Genomic DNA, 20498 nt, shown 5'->3' on the forward strand with positions numbered 1-20498 from the left:
ATGTCAATGAATAATTCACCAAATGTATTCTTGGATCCAAACGCAAATCGTTTTCAAGTTAACATAATTAATGAAAGCCACGACAAAAATGAAACATCCCAAGAGGATGTGGGCTCTGACCCACCACATTATGAAGAAACATCTTTTACTGACGAAGCACATAACAGACTGAGACTCAGTTATAGGCCAGGAGAAAGAGAATTATATGACAATTTTCTTCAAAATGGGGAGAAAACAGAAGCTAGTTTACATCCCTATGATACTCACACCAAAATGTATTATCTACAGACTTTTGGCCATAACACAGTGGACCCAGTTCCCAAAATTGATTATTATAGAAATACTGGCAGCGTCAGTGGGAATAAGCTCAACAGACCAAGCTTATTAGACATTCATGAACAACTGGCAAAGGTAAGTGGAAAGGAAAGGTACAAATTTTTCTCCATTCCTTTTCCAGGCTTTTAATTCTGTTGAATAGTATGAGCAAGTCCTTAAATTCATGGCTCAAGAGAAAAAGTACAAGTAATAACTTTCCATATTTCCTTTGGTAGCTGCAGTGTGGTTACTGCCCTGTACCCTACTCAAATCAAAGACTTTTATTAAATGGTGACAGTAACGTACTGGATTAGCAGAAAAACAAAGCTTAATCTTGTCTAAAACTATATAGAACTACCAAATCGCTTCTGTTTCAGTTAAGAGTTAGGATGGCAGACGATGAATATCAATTCATAATTTAACCAAGCTACACAGTTCACACTTATTCTAAAGTTGAATTTAATGTCAGTGCATAACTAAGTTTCTCAGATTCCTCTGGTTTTTTCATTAACATACATATATATATAAGTATCATAAAAAACATTTTGTGCAATATATGCAATTTTAACCAATCAAAAATCCAAAGCACTATCTGTTTATTACTGTAACAAACCACTCAAACAGCAAGAAAGAATCCAAAAAAGGGGTGTTGAGGCTGAAAGTGTTTGCTCAGAAGAGGGATATAGCAGAAAATGGTTTCCAGGTACTGATTCAGTGAATGAATTTAGACCTTCACATGCTCATTATACCAGTAAATTTGGGAGAATGTGAAGAGCATTTTGAATGACTACATAGAAAGCAGTTACGGAGAAATAATTTTGCTAAATTCCGTCTAATCTATAACACAGAAGACGTGTTTAGACTTTGCTCATGTAACCATCGACTACATCCATGTAAAATACTCTTATAGAGAGAACTACTGAACAGGATACAACTGGCTAACCTGCCTTTGACAGATTTTCTAGGGCTGTTCTCCTCTCCCCTTGTGAGTGGACCTACGTTTGGTTAACACAACGTAAGAGCTTACTATTGATACATATGACCAACAGGTTTTATAGAAAATACTTCCCCTTAGCAGACTTTTCTTACTTGCCTCATTTTTTTCCCCACATATGCACTACAGTAAATAAATAATGAAATACAAAACATGTCCTTTACCATGATAATCTTCATTTTTATCACCCTCTATGGGTACTTGCATGAAGAATATACACTGGTCACGTTTAATCCTTCGAGGTTTGCACAGTCAAAACTTACACAGAAAAGAATTTAAGAAGCTGGTAATATTAAGCCTCAAATATCAATTTTTCACTAACTTCTGTGTTGCTGCCTCCGAGAGGTAGATAGGTGAATTTCGCTGTCTATTCACCTATCCAGATCTTTTAAGGCTTGATTTCCGTATGTGGAAGAATCATCTCCATGCAAAATAAATACTGTGGAAAGCTGTAATGAGAACTTTCAGGGACAAGATCAACTAGATTAAGCAGTTTGAAACGATCAAATAGTTTAAAAAATAAATTTTAAAAAGAAATAAAGTTTATAAATAAAATAAAGTTTACAAATATTCCACTGACTTTGGTACAATTCAACTCTTCCCCCTTAAGCCACAAATTCTCTGTCAGAAGCAGAGCAGAGACAAAGGATACATCTACTTACATAATTAAAATCAAACCTTTTTTGAGGTTCTTAATTGTGCAGTTGTGAGGGCAGGGCTGGAAAGAGAGACATCACCTCTACAGTCAAACACAGACTAAAAGTGTCAATATGCAGCAAAAAATCCTATTCTTTTCCTTAGTTGGGCAATAGTGAAATGAGAAATTTGCAGAGAAAACACGGTCTCATCATCATTTCACTTAGCTTTACATACTTCTGAGGTCTGAATGATATGGACAAGCATCTGATTTTTGGATGCTGGTCCAGATCTTGTTCAAACTTCAGTTCTCTAGAGATTCACCTGCCCTAAGGTAGATTTTTTTTTTTTTTAAAAAAAAAAAGGCCATTAAGAAATTAGGACCTGATTCTTTACGATCTTATTAGGACAACTTCCTAGTTTTGGCCTGACTTATTTAAATTAAGGTCTTCATAGACCTGCATAAAATGGCTTACAGAGAAAGGAGGAGCAGGTTATCTGGGCCATCATTTATTTCCAAAAATGAATGCAAAGTGGATGTGAAAAGGGAAGAATATGAATTTGGTATGCCTACTCATTTGCAGATGCATAAGCTGTTACTCAAGGGATGAAACACATTTCCATGCCCAAAAGAAACTTTCTGTTAAAGAAATAATTTACTTCAGTAACAGCCAGAGAGGAGAAAAATAGTATATTGGTTCTGAATGTAATGCTGAAAGAGTATGTATTGAATATTAGCATATTAAGGGATTTTTCAGTTTTGACCATTACCAGAAAACATTGTCTTTTTGATGTTGCATTTCTCAGTGGGTTTATTTCAAACAAAATTAGATAAATTTGTTTAGGGGTCTTTAAGGCTTTCACGAGAAGATGAAGAAGAAGGTGGATTCCATCCTAGAAAAAAAGGAAGGGAAAATTGCTTCCCATGTTGCGACTGTTACAGAAAAGAGCATCACCTAGTTTGGCTTTTCCAGACTTTTTCCAGCATCCATCTTACAGGAGGATAATCTTATGTCTCTCAGGATAGGAAGGTGAATGCCAGAGGTAATGGGGTTTTTCTCCCACTGGCAACCCGCTGTGCCCTTCTGTGAGTTGTAGCCCTGGTCTGGGAGCCACTAACCACCACGCTGGAACAAACGACCTGCCATTAGCATGGCTGGAGCCTATTATTGGCTGTCCCATGGACTCACTTTGCGACCTTGGATGGGTCACTTCAGTCTACAAAGCTTATTCTGAAGAATAAACAAACACAGGGTTACCAAATACTAGATTAGTAGGGATGGGAATTAAGATGGTACGAGAGGGCTGTGCTCCTACCGGGAGGCAAAGGCAGTAGGTGTAGCTGGGTGGGGTGCCTATCGACCAGCCCCAGCATGCAGCAGGCTCTCTAGCCACCGCTAAAGAGGGGCTGAAACGCTGCACGGAATGTGTACGGGGGTTGGACTAATAGGCCAAGATGCAGTTGTGGGGAAGGTGCTTTATTCCTGTATATTACAACACTAAAAACTGGGCTTATCACACCATACCCCAAGGCAATGCCACCCTCCTCACCCCCAGCTCTTCTGAAACTCAAATTGTTGAAGACAACTGTCCCTGTCAGAGCCCATTTCCAGACTTCTGATAAGAAGTGATATGTTTGATTTCAGATCGCTAAACATTACATAAGCATTCCCACTGTGCTTTGATGCTGGGCTAAACATCAGAAGATAAATATTAAATATTAATACACTTCTTTAATATGGAATTTTTCAAATGTCAGAATGTGAGGCAGGCTGAAAGGAACTTCAAACATCTAGTTCCCACACTGCTGGAGTCAAATGTGTGCCATCTTTTAGCAAGACATGTCAGTTTTTGCACACATTAAGCCACAAATCACCAATTAAATCCCTAAAAAAATAGTCTAAGTGCTATTTCACAGCTGATGGCTGGTGATAATTACTTGGGCTTAATATTTACCCTACATAAGAAAATCATCTAACCTTTCTTCATCTTGGCTACTCTCCACACTTGTTACAGAGACTTGATGAGCTCATAATCCTTAGCCCCAGGAGAGATGAAGACTAAACTGTTCTGAAACTAGGAAAGGAAAAAAAAAATTAAGCAGTTAACTTTTTATTTTGGTAGCTTTTCAGAATGTTCTGTCACTTTTATTCCACATTCTTAATGCATGAGTAGCAGAGGTACAGCTGCTTGGTAAATAACCAATCATCCACTAAAGCACACCAATTTAAAATGCATTTATGGAAGGTTTAAGGCCATAATTTATGATAATGGCATAAAGAGCACAAATTAATTCAAAGTACATAGGAAACAACCTGTTTCAAGTACAAAGACCAAATCCTTCTAATTTTTTTTGCCTTTGAAATTCTAACCACTGTAGCAAAAATATCTCATATTATTCTGCTAATCTTCCTTAACTCACTTTAATAATTTACTGTATTTCACGTAAACACAGCCATTATTATTTTATGGTAACAATTATCAAAATTATCTAAGTGACTCAGGAGCTCAAAGTCACAGGCTTTCAATAGATCTTATATTCCCATTTCACTTAGGGCCAAAAAGGCTATAGGTACCAAGTTTAATTCATGTTGAAATGTATCATCCAGTCACTTATTTCTCATTTGTGAGCAGAATCCTGGATTTACTGTGTCAAAGGCATTCTACAACCTTGACATCATCGTGGCTAGAGCCCCCATCCATGAGGGGGGAGTCCAAAGATTAACATAAACACCATATGCATTGATCTTTATGCCCGTTTGTTTTTGTTGGGGTTTTCTAAGTCCATAGACAAAATACAGAAACAGTCTTAAAGCTTAAGCAAGATGAAAAAAAACTCATGTATTTCATAGAAGCACAGATGTTTCCCCTCCTTGACCTGTTTAGTTAATTTGGAAATATTTTCATCCCCCTCCAATCCCTAAAAGCATCTTGATTCATCCCCAGAAGTGATACGTACTCCCGATCCCCTGCCAGCCTACAGCAAGGCAAGTGGTCCTTCCTGAAGGTCTTTGCAGAGGACCCAGATAACACATGGCAATAGTTAACCTCCTGACAAGTCCTTGCAAAACCAGTCAGAACTTTGTACACATTAAAAAATATTAATAAAAATTAAAAGAAACAAAGCAGCAGTAACAACAAGTGTAAACCTCAGTACCATGCCTAATTCCTATTCAAGCCACAAGTAACATAGCATGATGCTAAATTTCCTCAAAGATTCTAGGGCAGAAATGCTGAAGAGATTAAATACTGATTTATGTCTGTAACTGGATGCAAACAATCTAAAATTTTGGGCTATTTATTCTGGTTACACCACAAGATAGCAATTCCCAATCCTATCTACTATGGTTATACTAGAGGTGGCTACACCAGAGAAAGGATTATTCATTTACTGCATTTTTTACCATTTTTTACTGGCATTTCTCTGACCATTTTCAAGAATACATTACCCATTTGCTGCTGCAATTATTATTGTACTTTATCCAACAGAAAACCCCAGAGTTCATCACATAATTTTGCCATGCAGCACTCAGCTAGGTCTCTTTTCACTAGTGAGAAATTATCCCTGTTTCTACACTTACCGTTATTCATAAATTGCTGCAGCAGTATGTAGAGGCCAATCACAAGACCTTCGTTATGTCAGATGCTCTGCTAAGATATCAACATATATGTTGAATACAGTATACAATAAAACCAACTTAGTCTCCGATAATAAAGTATTTGCTTAAGCAATCCTTTCATCTTTTCTCGCTGTTAGCAAGCCCACCTGTTGTAAGCAGACTACTGCACTCTGCTCTAGAGACAGTAACATCTTATCTTCTTTAGAATTCCTTTATTTCATGTCTCTCTTATGCAGCCAGGTGTCCTCTGCTTGGCACAAAAACATATTTGTTTCCTCTGTGATCCTTCAGAACATAGCTGTGAGCACTGGCTCGGTGGAGAGGCTGGCTAATGGAGAGAGCACCGCTGGAGACGAGACAGCAGTCGGCAAGGAAGAAGAAAACAAATCAGGATTTGTCAAGTTCGGATGGGTGAAGGGTGTGCTGGTGAGAAACCTATCTGCATTTCTAAAAAATTAAAAGAAAATAAAATTTAAGATTAGTTCTGCAACACTAAGGTCTTTTAAGAAGTAAGAGAGGGAGGTGGACTTGAGGGATGTTTGGGGTGCTTTTTAAAAGCCTGCAATGCACACTATCACCCTTCTGGTTGTTGACATTATTTTCAAGGTTGCTCTAATGCAGTATTTTTTGTTTAAAACCTAGGTAAGATGTATGCTTAATATTTGGGGTGTGATGCTTTTTATTCGACTTTCCTGGATTGTAGGCCAAGCAGGAATTGGTATGTATCTTATTTAATATAATTTTCAATAATGAAAGGGGTGAAGAGGATAAACAATACATGATCATGATTAATATATAATCTGAGATGTGCATTTGCATGTTGAACTAAATAATGTTTTCAAATGCTTGCCAGGGTAAAAGATTTTAATCCTCCAAACTATCGGAATTTTCCAGACTCACAGCCAAATTACTGCTTAGAGGCATATATCTGTTAACTATGCATATGATCATCACATTTGAGTATTTCTAAGCTAAAGCTTGAAATTTGTATTTAGAATCTGTAACAGATGTAAACTTCAGGACTAGGGCCAATTTCTAATATGTGTGTACGGAGTTAACCTTTAAGAGTTCACACTTTGCTTATCTGTGAATCCCAAACCTTGTCATCTACATATTAAAAACAACACTTCTTCACACTTCTCTGCAAAGATGAAAACAGAACTGGAGGGAGGTTTATCTCATCAGGATTTTGTTATTTTTAACTATATCACAGCAGTAGATACTAAGGTACTATGAAACGCTAAGTTTTAAGAACTTTGCTACGGTTTTCATTTAAATTAACTATTACACTTCCTTGTCTGCTGTATCTTTGCTTCTTCCTTGTGCAAATTAATTTAGCCAAATCCTAGATCCTAGTCCCTGCACCCCAGGGCCTTGGTCCAGCATGTTGTTGAGTGTTCAGTGAAAGTGGTGAGAAAGGAAAGTGCTCACAACACTGCAAGAATCTCCAGCAACCACAAGAGCAGCTCAGGAAGGTGCAACCAATCAGTAGTTGTATGGTAAAACTTCCTTTTTAGAGCTGCTGCTCTGCAGAAGCAGAGAAACGTGAAGTGCTACAGCAGTGTCCCACTGTGTTACGTGACCACCTAGTCCAGAATAACGGGGCCCTAATCTCTGACCGACACCCACATGTCATAAAAAAACAGCAATCGAAAGGTGGACGGCAAGTATTCCAGTTTGGTTTCTCACAGAATGGAAACATTAAGCAGAAAAAAGCTAGTGTCCAAACTCTGACCTTAGGGTATCAAGTTTCCTGGTCTTGGACAAAACTCAGTGCTCAAATTCAGATTGAAGATAAGTATCATTCACTTCCTTGTTAATGGAAGCAAAATGAAATACTGAATCAAAACATCTTCAACATTTTGCATGATTGAAGTCTCATTTCCAACAAAATACAGTAACTTCACAGAAGTTTCACTGGAGCAAGAGTGAGCTTTTAAAACAAGAGAAACTAATGAAATGCTTATTAAGAAGAAAAATCCGGTCACAAACTTAGAGACACAAACAGAAAATAAAAAAAACTATAAAAAATCCAGCACTAAGCGGAAGAACTTTACTGCTTTTGCAGCGCTCCATGCGTGGCTCTAGCACTGTGCCTGACAAAGGGGTGCTTGCTGATTTTATGATGCATACCAAATGAGAGCGTACAGCCCAGGGCACTCATAAGTATATGCCTTGCCATGAAAATTCTGCATCTTAATATTGCCAAGACTTTGCTCTGGGGTTTCATGCAAAATTAGTTTTTAAGGGCAGTTTAGTAACTTATTGAGATCATCAAGAAGTATTACTTTGTTTTGAGGTGTGAGAATAGCCATAGGCAAGAGTAATTCATTTTAGAACAACTTACTTAGCAGCCATATGCCTGGTTTTCAATCTAAACTTTAATCAGATTTTAACATTAATTTGCACCAACATCGGTTACAGCCTTTCTGCTTTCACATTTAATTTTAACATTTTAATTCATTGATAGGCAGACTCTCCTTTCTTATGGTTTATTGCTCTGCTGTTGCTTTTTAGAATTGCGTGCCTTATGTAAGGAGACTAGCTTTACTTCTGAAAATGAGACATCAAATTCCATTTGAATAATTTCTCAACGTATTTTCTGAATGTCTTAGAAGCACTGAGCTTTAAGTCCCTAGCCAAGCTGCTTAAGGAGAACAGTGACGGAAGTTCATCATCACCAAGGCTCAGAGATTTCACTGGGTACTGCTACTAACATGGAAATTAAATGTTTCAGTTAAACCACCATCTGGGCACCATTTATATTCCCATCATTAAAGGGCCAAAGAGAGAAATACCCAATTATTTCCATATCCTGATAGGCTGTCTTGGGCAAAAGTTCTTAGAGGGAGAAAAAAAAAAAAGTTCCAGCAAGGTTCTCTGTTTATCATCTGCTGGGGGAAAAAGGGACAGTATGGTCCTGACCAGGTTCCAAAGTCTGTATTTGTACCTGTACGTGGAATAGCCAAAGACAGGGAAAACCACCAGGTTTATGTTAGCTGAAAATCTGGCCACAAACATTACAATTATGTTACATTATCTCATGTTACAATTATGTTTTGGTTGAGTCTCTTTATTTAATGCACTTTTCTTAGATGTTAAAGTAATTTTTTTTAATTAACTTTAAAGCCTTCCCAAGCAGATATTACTCATCAAATTAGCAAAATATCTGACTCTATTTATCATATAAATATTAATAACATGAATTGTGAAATGCAACAGAAAATCCTGGACAAATACTCCTTAGAATGCACATGCACTTACTTAACAATTCAAAAGCTACTTTAAATTGAGTTGGACACATTATTCTTATGAGTTAACAGCTGATTAGAAGTCATATTCAACCACTTCTCAGGCAGAAAATTTGCATGGTTTAACAATATCCTTCTACATATTGGTAGCTGACCAAAAGGAATGACCATTTGAACTTGTTTTTATGTGGACCTGCATACAAAATAGGTACATGACTAGTTATAATAAGAGTTAAGAACTCAATAGCATAAGCATGATTTATTAGAGGCTCAAATTACTTTAAATATCCTACACTATCTTGATATATAATTTCTATCTCACACATTACATTGCTCTATCTTAAAGGATTGTGATAACATGGCTATGATTTAAGCAGCAAAGAACATTCATTCAGGGATTAGATGTCTATAACAATCCAGTATGAACTGAAGTCAGGAATCTGATCTGGAAGCGAGAAGATAGAAATATAGCAGATAAATCCATATATGTTTGTAGTACTTCTAGCTGGATGTCAGTTGTAGGATCCAGGTTTCAATTTGGACCAGCCCTGGTCAACAGATATAGCTACAAGCAACGTATAATTTTCAGTTCCACACTGAAGACCTATGTACCTTATGGAAACAAAAAAGCTATTGCATAAGCGTTAGCAAGTTTAGATAAAACTAAGAACTGATTCCATGTTTGGCACCAAACTCTAATAGATTTTTTTTTCTTTCCTCCTCTCATGGAGAGAAGTGGGAATAGAAACAATAAAAAGTTGAGAGAAAAATGTCATTTCTTCATCTTACTTGAAACAACAAAGTATTCTGGAACTACAAAGCCAAACTCTTCTCAACAGTGCCAGAAAATATACCAGAAGTAAAGGTTGCAATTGTAGCTTGGGAGGTGCAGTTTGTACACAAAGAAACTTTCTCACTGGGCAGGTGTTCTCACCTTGGAACACGTAATCCAAAGAGGCTGTGGGATCTTTGTCCATAGAGGTTTTCAAGACTCAACTAGCCAAAGCCATCATTGTGTTAATCCTGTGATGGCAAGAGTTTTGCTATGACTGTGAGGTGGAGCTATAGACCTTCAGAAATGATTTCCAACCAAGACTTCTACGATTCTGAATCATACTGGGCACCTCATATAGTTTTTAGCGCTTTCGCAAAGTTAACAGAAACACCTCCCTTATGAGGAAAGGCTGAAGGAGCTGCGTTTCTTTAGCTTGGAGAAGAGGAGGCTGAAGGGTGACCTCATTCAAGTTTATAAATATGTCAAAGGGGAGTATCAGGAGGATGGAGCCAGGATCTACTCAGTGATGTCCAATGACAGGACAAGGAGCAATGGGTACAAGCTGGAGCACAGGAGGTTCCACAAAAACATTAGAAAAAACTTTTTCACTGTGAGGGGAAAAGGCTGCCCAGGGAGATTGTGGAGCCTCCTTCTCTTTCTTAATTATTTCTGTTTAATTATACAGTTTTGTTATATCAGCTAAAAAAATACTCTCAGTCATCTAAAATTATACACCACGGGCCATCTATTAAAGTAAATGACATCTAAAACCTAATATTTCCATTTTCAAATGTTTTTCTTGTGTTAGAAGGAGAGAGAGAGTGAGGAAGAGCAGCACTTGATAGTTTTGCAAGTAAGGATATAGAAGACTGGCACTCAGGTCTTGTCTCTCTACCCGATAGACTCTTTGTCCTGGTGCACTACGAAACCATACAGTCAGACTTTCTCTGATTCAGAATCTAACTAACTGATGAAAGACAGCAGCATTCTTACCAGAGATCTGGCTAATGTGTTGATCTTTTCACTTAAACAGCTGGGATGTGCACTAAAGGTAGATATAAGAAGCCATGCCAAAGAACAGTTGTTTGCTCACTTCCTCCAGCCTTTGAAAATCATGAGAACTTCTGGCTAGGGCACTCCTATCAGAAAGACTCACTGCTTAAAGACTGATGGGAATAATTTACTACTGTGAAATGGACGCTTGGAAATGTTCTGCAAACTGCAAGTGGCCAGCAAGCCATCTTTTCGGTGTATTGCTCTGATTCTGTCCTGAAAATTCAATTTAAAGAGAGAATGATTCGTAAGAATCATGGAACATGAGTAAAATATTTTATCTTCTTATTACTGACAGGTCTTGGAGTAATCATAATTCTTCTTGCCACGATGGTAACCTCAATTACTGGCTTGTCAACTTCTGCAATAGCAACTAATGGGTTTGTCCGTGGAGGTAAAAATCTTAGGGTTACTAATGATTTCAAGCTCAAAAAGGTCTTTATGTGTTATTTTCATATGAGGCAAGCCAAAGAGACAATAAACCAAATGGTACATCTAAAGGAACTAGAAGGTAACAATTCTATCCACCTCTAATCACAATTTATGGCAGGTTTGAGTTGTCACTTCTAATAAATCCCAGATTTCAGTGCAGTCTGTGAAGTACATTTCAGACGATCCTGCCTACTGCTGAGTGAGGAATGGCTTCCGGCTTTTCATGGCATTCTACTGTTACCTTTCAGCAAGTCTTTCTTATTCAGAACACTCCAGGCTGGACATCCTTGGACAAGCAGAGCATGAGGCATCTCTTCCTCTCATTTTAAAGACTGATGTTGACATCTTCAATTTAATACTTTCTTTATAAAACTCCTTGCATTTCAGCCACTCCTCAGACGATGAGTAAACAATTTTGCTGGAGAAGTGCATGTCAGGTATTTTATGGAACTAAGTTTTAGTCCATTTCAGAGCTTTAAGGTTATAACTGGTCTGCTCTAACCTCTGTGGAAATGGAAGTCCTTACTGCGTCACTTAAGCAGAACAGGTATTTGAATACACTTGATCATACTTTCTTTTTCGGATCTTTCAGGTCTTGGAATCATAGTTATTGGTCTGAGTGTAGTAGTAACAACATTAACAGGTATCTCCATGTCTGCCATTTGCACTAATGGAGTAGTAAGAGGAGGTAAGTGAATATGATCTCATGAAAAGTACAAAAATCTGCAGATTTGGATTTTTTAAAAAAAAAAGGAACTGAGATAACTGTGTTATAAGTAAATAAATGTATTTTATCTCTCTCAACAAATGAACAGTAGATTAAATTGTATATAATCTTAAGTGCTTCCTGGCAATAAATATTAAATGCCAGTGAGATTAGATGAAATAATTAATTGACAAAGTAATATGCTCCATTTATGGTGGTACACAAAAAAAGATTAGCGACTCACTGCATCACTACACAGGAGCTTTAACAATGTTCCACAGAATATGATCTTTCATGCTAACATTCGGAAAGTTCCAAGTAAGTTAGAACCTGTCTGGAAGTGAGGGTCTCTCTGCTCTGTGTCACTATAGTATGTATCACAAAAAAATATCTGAAGGTTGAGCCTTGAATGCTAATATGCACTAAAAAGATTTCTGCAATAGACAGGCATAAAGAAAAGTCTGAAGGCAAAACCAGTACAAAGCACACTGCTCTTCGACCAGTGTCCTCTATACTGATTATGTTTGTCAGCCTAACAGCAGAAAATCCTGCAGTATAATTTATGTGAGAAAAAATAAGGAAAAACTGAGTATTTAGTTGTGCTGAAATAACAGTCATTTTTGTCTGCAGGTGGAGCGTACTATCTTATCTCAAGAAGTCTAGGCCCAGAGTTTGGTGGATCTATAGGACTTATCTTTGCTTTTGCAAATGCAGTAGCAGTTGCTATGTATGTAGTTGGATTTGCTGAAACAGTTGTAGAACTTCTTAAGGTAAATGTAGATGTTTTATGCATATGATTAAATTGTTTGGGGGTCTTGGGCTGGGTTTTTTTGTGGGTGTTTTTTCATCGTTGTTGTTTTGGGGGGTTTTTTGCCTGTTTGTATTATATAACATATTTGTTTAAGTGGTGATACATTTTAGGTGAGGCTTGAGGGCTACCTTTAGCAAGGAATAAGGTGGTCTGTCTAAGTGTGCCATAGAGTGCTTCTCCACTATTTCTACCTTAAGAATATATTTCGTACACTTCTCAACAATAAGCTCAAAATTGGAAAAGGAACAGACAGCTTATTAGATAGCCAGATAACCCCAACTACGAAAAGCCAGCTAGAACGTGAAATGCAAACACTTGGTCTCATGAATCTCTGAAATTTTGGCAGCTCATTTTCTACTTCACCCTGCTACCTGTTCCCAACAGTTGAGCAGGGGAAGATTGGTTCTAATAACAGTTCTTACTGTTTTCAGGAGAGTGATACGCTGATGGTAGATGAGTCCAATGACATCAGAATCATAGGTACTATAACTGTTGTATGTCTTCTTGGCATCTCTGTTGCTGGCATGGAATGGGAAGCAAAGGTAAACCTTTAAAAGAACATAAAACCAAACAGTATATTAAACTACTGTACAGCATTTGTGTGTGGGGAATGCTATACAAGAGGTGGAATTTTCAAAAGCACTCAGTTTCAGTTTACACTTCATCTTTCTAAAAGCAATAGCAGTTTAATCATTACATTCAATGAAAGCACAATTACTCCATCGACTTCCCTGAACATACATTTAAAAGGGAAGAGGAACTTTGTGTTCTGCAGACAGCTTGATTATATTGATTTTTATAATTCATGGCATCATTTAGAGCCTTGGGTAAGTGCTCCTTTTGCCCTTATTTTTATGTAGCTTGACAGAATAAGCAGTAGTAAAAACAACATACAGTTTTATCACTGTGCTCTCTCCAGCCCTACTCACCAGAAGAGCTCTATCCACTCCTGAATCGCTAATGATTTTTGCTATTCCTTCACCTGTAAAACAAAGTTCAAAATGGAAATTCAAATGGAAATACTTTAGAGGGTGGAATATAGCTATCAAAATCAGGCTCAGAATAGGACCCTTATTTTCATGTTCTGCTGTGATGAAGACTAGAACTACTTGCAGAAGAGTTCAAAAAAAAATTATATATTATAGCCCTTGAGCTGACAACCCATTGCAGTTAAACAAATTTTATAACAATATAAAAATGTCTTGCACTTCATATTAATGCATTAGCTGTTTTGTTTTGCTTATTCTTGTAAGGAAACTAACACAAAATTACATTATACCTATATAGGTTTTATTGAGGGGGTTATGAAGCATCTCCTGTTGTCATTAGCTGACCCAGCTATCTTGATTCCTGGTATTTTTGAGAACTACAGAAATTAGTAATCTGTCATAGTGAACACATACAGATATCTTACTATATAGCCATCTCCACAGTTATTGCTATTAAAATCATTGGGAAAATCTTGTTGCTTCTATTAACAGGCTCAAGTTATTCTTCTAGTTGTTCTTCTTATTGCCATTGCAAACTTCTTTATTGGGACAGTCATTCCTACCAACAACGAAAAGAAGGCAAGAGGCTTTTTTAATTACCAAGGCAAGTAACCTTGCTATCTATCATAAAGCAGTAAGTTTGCATTCTTTTTGGCTTCATAGTGAGTTAAGGATTCTACTGAAAAGGTCACAAGATCAGGTTCTTTTGCCCAAGTATAAGCAAGCTTGCAAACCGTGCAAATTCGCTTCATCTTCAATTCTGAGTCTGTCCCTCAGCTGCTGAAGCTGACAGCAGTTAGCTGCAGCTTGAGTCATTTATATATGAGGAGAGCACAGACAAACTTTTATACAGAGCTAAGTGCAAGTGCTGTAGTGACACTCCTGTCACTTCAATACGGATCTGCAGCTCTGAGATACAGAGAAGAACATCCTACTGGGGACCAGACTAAGGAAATCAAATTCACTTTGCTTATGATATGAGTCAGATTCAAACCCAGTCATCCAGATGTGGGAGACTAGCTTATTTACCTCCTCTATTAAGTAACTTTGGAATCAAGTCCTGGTGGCTTGTTACATTTTCATCTATATTTGCAGCATCAATATTTGCAGAAAACTTTGGACCAGACTTCAGAAGTGGGGAAGGATTTTTCTCGGTGTTTGCCATTTTTTTCCCAGCTGCCACTGGCATCCTTGCAGGAGCCAATATCTCGGGAGATCTGAAGGTATGTACTTCATTAACTTCATAATGCTAGCTGTAGGCTGAAAAAAAGAACACAAAAACGAATTACGAATCAACACTTCTAAGTTGTGTCTTATTATAAGAAGCAAAACTCTCACTTTCAATTACTTGCTTTATTATTTAAAAACATCAGTTCACATTTTCTCTCATAATGTATTATAGTATTTACAGAAATTAGTGCATTTAAAAGCATGTTCCAATAACCTGTAATAATATATCATTAATGGTCCATTAGCAGCACAAGGCATAAGAGAAATAACGTGTGTATCTTTTGGCACACACTTGCAATACCTCCTAAAGCATCATCCCAAAAAGCATACCTGTACAGCTCGTGTATGTACTCCCAAAAATCAGCAGAGACTGCCTTTTTCTCTTCAGGGTCATTGCAAAGGCAGAGCAAACAGAGCATTTAATGAAAGGAAGTTATGTTCCAACCCTATGTAACTAGTGCTGCTCAAAGGAAAAGTTGCAGGTTTGCAGCTGCGACAAGAGAAAGGAGTCTGAAGAGAAAGGGAAAGGAGGTCCAAGGGTGCCCGATTGTCTCGTTGTGGCCATTCTGTCAGGTCCCTGCTCTCCTCTTGCAGCTGTATGAGAAATTTCCAGTATCTGAATGTACTGTTAAATTAGAGACAGGAATTTACTTTTCACTTTGAATGTCCTCTATTCTTCATGACTTTGCACAGTGTGTTTAATGTAAAGAGTGCTTAAAGCTAAATGCAAAGCTGATATAATTCAAAGCTCAGCAAAGCACTTAGTAAAACATCACCAGTAAATGTGGAGCAATACTTTGTAGTATTACCAGAAATTCAGAAATGCACCAGGGGTATCCGTAACTCAAGTCTTGCAACCTAATACTAAAAAACCAACAATAACAGCCACTACCAAACAAATAAAAACCTCCAGAAAAGTCAAAATTAAGAAGAGAAAAAAGCCTCCAAAAAGATGTGGCTCACACTTGGATAACCCCAGCGTATCACATTATGTTATTCGTCTATATCATATAGACCCATTGACTTGTATACCTTAAGTATTCAAACAAAGGTCTGTTATTTCTGTATTGGCACAGTAGTCACAAGCTCACCAGATCCTACTAACCCTGACATCCAGTTCTGTTTCCTTTCCTCACACTGAGTTGCATGCATCACCACCTTTGTTTTCAGAGGACTGCTTTTGAAGCCAAGCACAAAGAGAAACACGGACAAACTGAGCCACTAATAGCATTTATGAGATTCTATTTTTAATTAAAAAACTAAAAATCATTGAAGTTCTGTCCAGTGAGACTGAATCACCCTCATCCAAACTCCATCCTTCTATCAAACAAAAATAATTCTTTTGCCATATATGGTGCTTGATATTCATGGCAAGCTCCGAAAGCAGCAGCGCTTCTTTCATGAGCTATTTGAAAGAGTCGGCACAGACCACTAAGTGGTTTTCTATTACCAAGTCCTTCAGGCTGCAGATTCCCCACTGACTATGTTTAGATGCATTAGACAGGTCTAATTAAATTAACCAGCCTCTCCAGAAATCTAAAGGACAAACTAAAAAGTATTTTAAAAGTGTAAAATTGACGAAATTTTCTTTGGAACTTGTTGCAAACACCTACATACCTGCTTCTGTAGCCGCTACACACTCAAGCAATGGCCTAGTCCAAAGCCTACTTACAGAAAGAGCTAGTCTTCCTAGAGACTTTAGTGGGTTTTGGAGCGGGCCCTAAAGTGCTAAAAGCATATTAAACACGTGTTTAATTATTGATAACAATTTTAAAGTTGTAAAGAAGTAAGAGGCTTTAACCCTAAGATTTAATGTTACAGTTGGGGCATGAAAAAAATGACCTCAGACATGCATACCAGAACCATGCAAATTAAAGTTACTGTGATCTGAGGGCAAACTCTTAAGCGGCTGAATTGACTTTGCAATTATTTTTCAGCTCAATAAGTCCTTACTCCATTTAAAAAATGTAATAATTATTATCACAGTTAAGTCATTCATCCATGTTTCACATAGCACTCCAAAACTGTATTTTGGTGTGGTTTTTTTACCCATGCTATGAGTATAATTATGAAAGTACAAAAGTCTGCGGCTTACAATGCATTCCACCCATCTTTGACTTAAAAAATCCTTGCTAAACCAGCTTAAGATGACAATCCATAAAAAGTGTTTCCTTGCAGAAACAAATACACAGTAAGTTAAAAGGCTGGCTAGTATTAAAATCTTCTTTAAAACTACAATGTATAATGCAGATGTTTGGAAACTTACAGCTGCATGATCAAAGTCGATATTGTTGTGAGCCCATTTGTAAACATTATAATCCAGCCTTATTAAATTATCTAAATTAAAGGTGAAAGCAGTGAAAGGGCGTAGTGTGTTGTCGAGACACAACTAACAATTGCTAGTTGCTAATCCCCAAATCATTGTATTGTGTACAGGGTGATTATCTGCATCTACCTTACCAAAATCAAAAACGGTCCTGTCCTGTCATACGCAGCAGTTGACGGTTAGTTCAACTACTTAACCTGATACATCATTAAACGTTAAAACAAAGCCCACTGCAAAGTATAGGGAGTTTGGATCTCCTACAAGTGCAGAGCTCACGACTCTCCTGCTGCTATAAACGTGACCTCTGCTCCTGCAGAACATCCCACCCCTGTGGGGACAGGAGCACCGTGCCACAGGACGGCTTCACCACCCACATGCTGGGACAGGAAACGTTGCTGCAGGTTGAAGTGATAAAAATCTCCCCTCTAAAGATATCTTCATGTCACGACGTGGCAGGGCTCCCAAGCATGCAAATGCAATCAGTACACAAACTCACAGTGTTTTCTGGGTCACTGCTTTGTTTTCAGGATCCACAAGGTGCGATACCCAAAGGAACAATGCTGGCCATTCTGATTACGACAGTTGCTTACATTGGTGTTGCAATATGTGCAGGTAAGTACAGAACCTCTACTTCATGTCTTTACAGTTGAAAAAGTTAGAAAGCCCGGTATGCAAATGAATTATTAACCTCACTGCCTTTTCATCCCATGGATTTATTATGTAGAGAGATAATTGTTTAGGTTTTACTGTATGTAAAAACAGTGGGAGAAAAAAGCAGCAATGCGCAGAAACAAAAGTCCCTGTTTGGCAGCTGGACTTTCATATAACTTGTACAGTTATCTTTGCACTTGATTCGGTGACAAAGACTGCTAGCATAGAGTATCCATGAGCACAGTAAAGGGTAAAGGAACATCTGATCAACCTGCTGATCTTTTGTTCCTCATTCACACTGAAATTTCACATGGCTTCTGCTTGCTCCCACTGTTGTAACTGAGCACTCGTGAGTAATGGGGTAACACACACATTTTGTCTGTTATATGCCAAAAACAGAAATCAATTGCCTGTTTGAAAGAAAAGGCACTACATGACTAGGTCCTTTACAATACTGTAATGTGAGATAACAAAATGGACACAAGAGTAAAAAGAAGATCTATACTGAAGCCAGAAACTGTCTTGGAGGAATATGCAATTAAATTTTCATTACAAGAGTACAAAAAATAAAAATCTCTGTTCAAGAAAAATATTTTTCTTTCTCTATTCTAAGAGCACTGTTAGAAAGATACCCTGCGGCATGTCTCTTTTCTGGGAGATGAATCTCAAGTCTTGTTGACTTTTGAGGTTCTTGTACTATATGCAAGTCATAATACTTTAGTCGAGCTGCAGCTCAGATTATTGCATAATTTGGAGCTAAATTTCCCCTGCAACTGAAGTTGAAGTATTCATTCTTCAGCTTCTACTATAAATCTGTGTCAATGCATTGTTCTGTTCTCAAAAGCAATTGCTATATTTTGGTTTCAAAGCTCTCTATTTTTCAGTGCAGTACTCTTTTTCTTTTTTTCTTTCTATTTGCACATTGGTCTTCTAAATAGATAGTAGTTACTTTGGGACTCTTAATAACAATGGTTTTGACATATTTGAAGACACCATATAAATTTACATTTCAGTTGCTAATGTTACAACAGAATAAAAGGTAATAAACCAAAAAAGAATATAGGTAATTTCTCCTGTTTAAAGTTTTTCTTGCCATACCAGCATTCCTAGGGCTATGACAATTTGAGCAATTGTGTGTCCTTGTTAAACAGAAGAAAATGTACACCTAGACCCAAGACCCTCACTGACTCTTTTCCCCTGAATATTGGCATCTGTAAAAGTGATCACATGCAGAAAATATGCTTCTGAGTTAGTTCATTTATCATTGGTCTCGGTCTGGTTTCCCACTCTAAGAAATATGATAGTCCTCATTAGTCAACTGGCTGATTACTTTAAAAGTAATAGAAGTAAATATTTGCTTACAGATAATATGAGAAACTAAGCCCTACTACAGGGAAGTAGCTCTGCCTAAGAGGAAACATTGCTTTTTTGGATGAGACTAATGCAGCAGCTGTGCAAAACGTGTGCAGACTGAGAGTCAAAGTGTGGCAAGAACATTCTTCCCAAGTCACAAGGAAGGAAAATAATAATATATCATTGTTTCCACAGCCTCCTGTGTTGTACGAGACGCTACTGGGAACATCAACGATACAGTTGTACCTGGAATGAGCTGCAATGGATCATCTGCCTGCAGCCTGGGCTATGATTTTTCTAGATGTGCAAGTCAGCCATGCGATTATGGGCTGATGAATAATTTTCAGGTTTTAAGGAGACTATACATACAAACATTAGCAATACATGAATACATAAGTACAAATATGTAAATCCATTATTTGATGATCAGTAACTGCAACAGGACATGCAATTTTATCTAAAAAAGTAAAAAATTCTAGGAATAATCAAAGGGAAAGTCCCCTGCATTCTACATTACCTTTATGCTGCCCATTACCAGAGCACTGGGAAGGCTAGTAAGGTCCTCACTTCCTTTTTAAAGAAGTACCATGCAGCAGTATATGCTGTAACATCTTCAAACTCAAAATCTAGACTTAACAGAGACCTCAGGAACTCCTGAGCAACTCATCCCACCGCTCTTTACAAATGGATGTGATCTTACCTCAGGGGTGCTGTGGTCACTGTTAAAGGTTTGTGCCACAGTACAGAAAATGGAGTTATGACTTCTTAAAAAAAAAAGTATCCAAAAATAGTCGAGTGAAAAATCAAGTGCGAAGTAATGGGGTCTTTCTCCTAGGCCAGACAGAAGCTGTCTGCCATTTTTATTCTTCAAAATAAAGCTTAGGCAAAGCATCAAAGTAAAACAGTCCTGCAGCCTGACAACCACAGCTCCCAGATGTCTGTTCCGTCCCTGTGCTTCATGGCCCACAAGAGGAGCTCACCACCCACCTGCGCCTGCTTTTCAACTAGTCATTTGCAGCTTTTAAAGTCACTTGCTTTTTTCCCAGCTGGCTCTCATAAATGACAGGGCGGCATAACCACCTTACAAGGGATATGCTGTCCCTGTCACAGACTACTTTTCCTTCCTTTCTTGATCACTTCCATCCTTGTTGCCACCTCAGTCCAGCTGCCCAGATCGAGGGCAACCCCCCACCACCACCCCAGACAAGAGCTTCACTTCTGGCAGTTATCTTTGCCAGACTAAAGTCAGAAAAAAATGGTTTCTGTCCTGGAGTGCTTCCTACACATCGAAAAGCACCTGGCAATCACAGCTGTCCACTTCGTCTTTTACCTTCCTTCTCTGGGGCTTCTCAACCG

General features: G+C 37.8%; 1 protein-coding gene across 2 annotated transcripts in view; it reads left to right on the forward strand.

The window, feature by feature from the left end:
- Positions 1-20498, forward strand: part of SLC12A1 (solute carrier family 12 (sodium/potassium/chloride transporter), member 1) — a 45376-nt gene continuing 24878 nt past the window's right edge. The window contains exons 1-10 of one of the 2 annotated variants that reach the window (XM_009876021.1): positions 1-411; positions 5857-5991; positions 6208-6283; positions 10943-11038; positions 12413-12552; positions 13025-13135; positions 14075-14186; positions 14678-14805; positions 17666-17750; positions 19338-19489. In XM_009876021.1, coding sequence (XP_009874323.1) covers positions 1-411; positions 5857-5991; positions 6208-6283; positions 10943-11038; positions 12413-12552; positions 13025-13135; positions 14075-14186; positions 14678-14805; positions 17666-17750; positions 19338-19489 — 1446 coding nt within the window. Of the gene's footprint in view, positions 412-5856; positions 5992-6207; positions 6284-10942; positions 11039-11668; positions 11765-12412; positions 12553-13024; positions 13136-14074; positions 14187-14677; positions 14806-17665; positions 17751-19337; positions 19490-20498 lie in introns of both variants that reach the window. The other variant, XM_009876022.1, reaches the window with a different exon arrangement.

This window comes from Apaloderma vittatum, unplaced genomic scaffold (genome assembly GCF_000703405.1).
Source record: "Apaloderma vittatum isolate BGI_N311 unplaced genomic scaffold, ASM70340v1 scaffold18819, whole genome shotgun sequence".
In the NCBI taxonomy this organism is placed as follows: Eukaryota; Metazoa; Chordata; class Aves; order Trogoniformes; family Trogonidae; genus Apaloderma; species Apaloderma vittatum.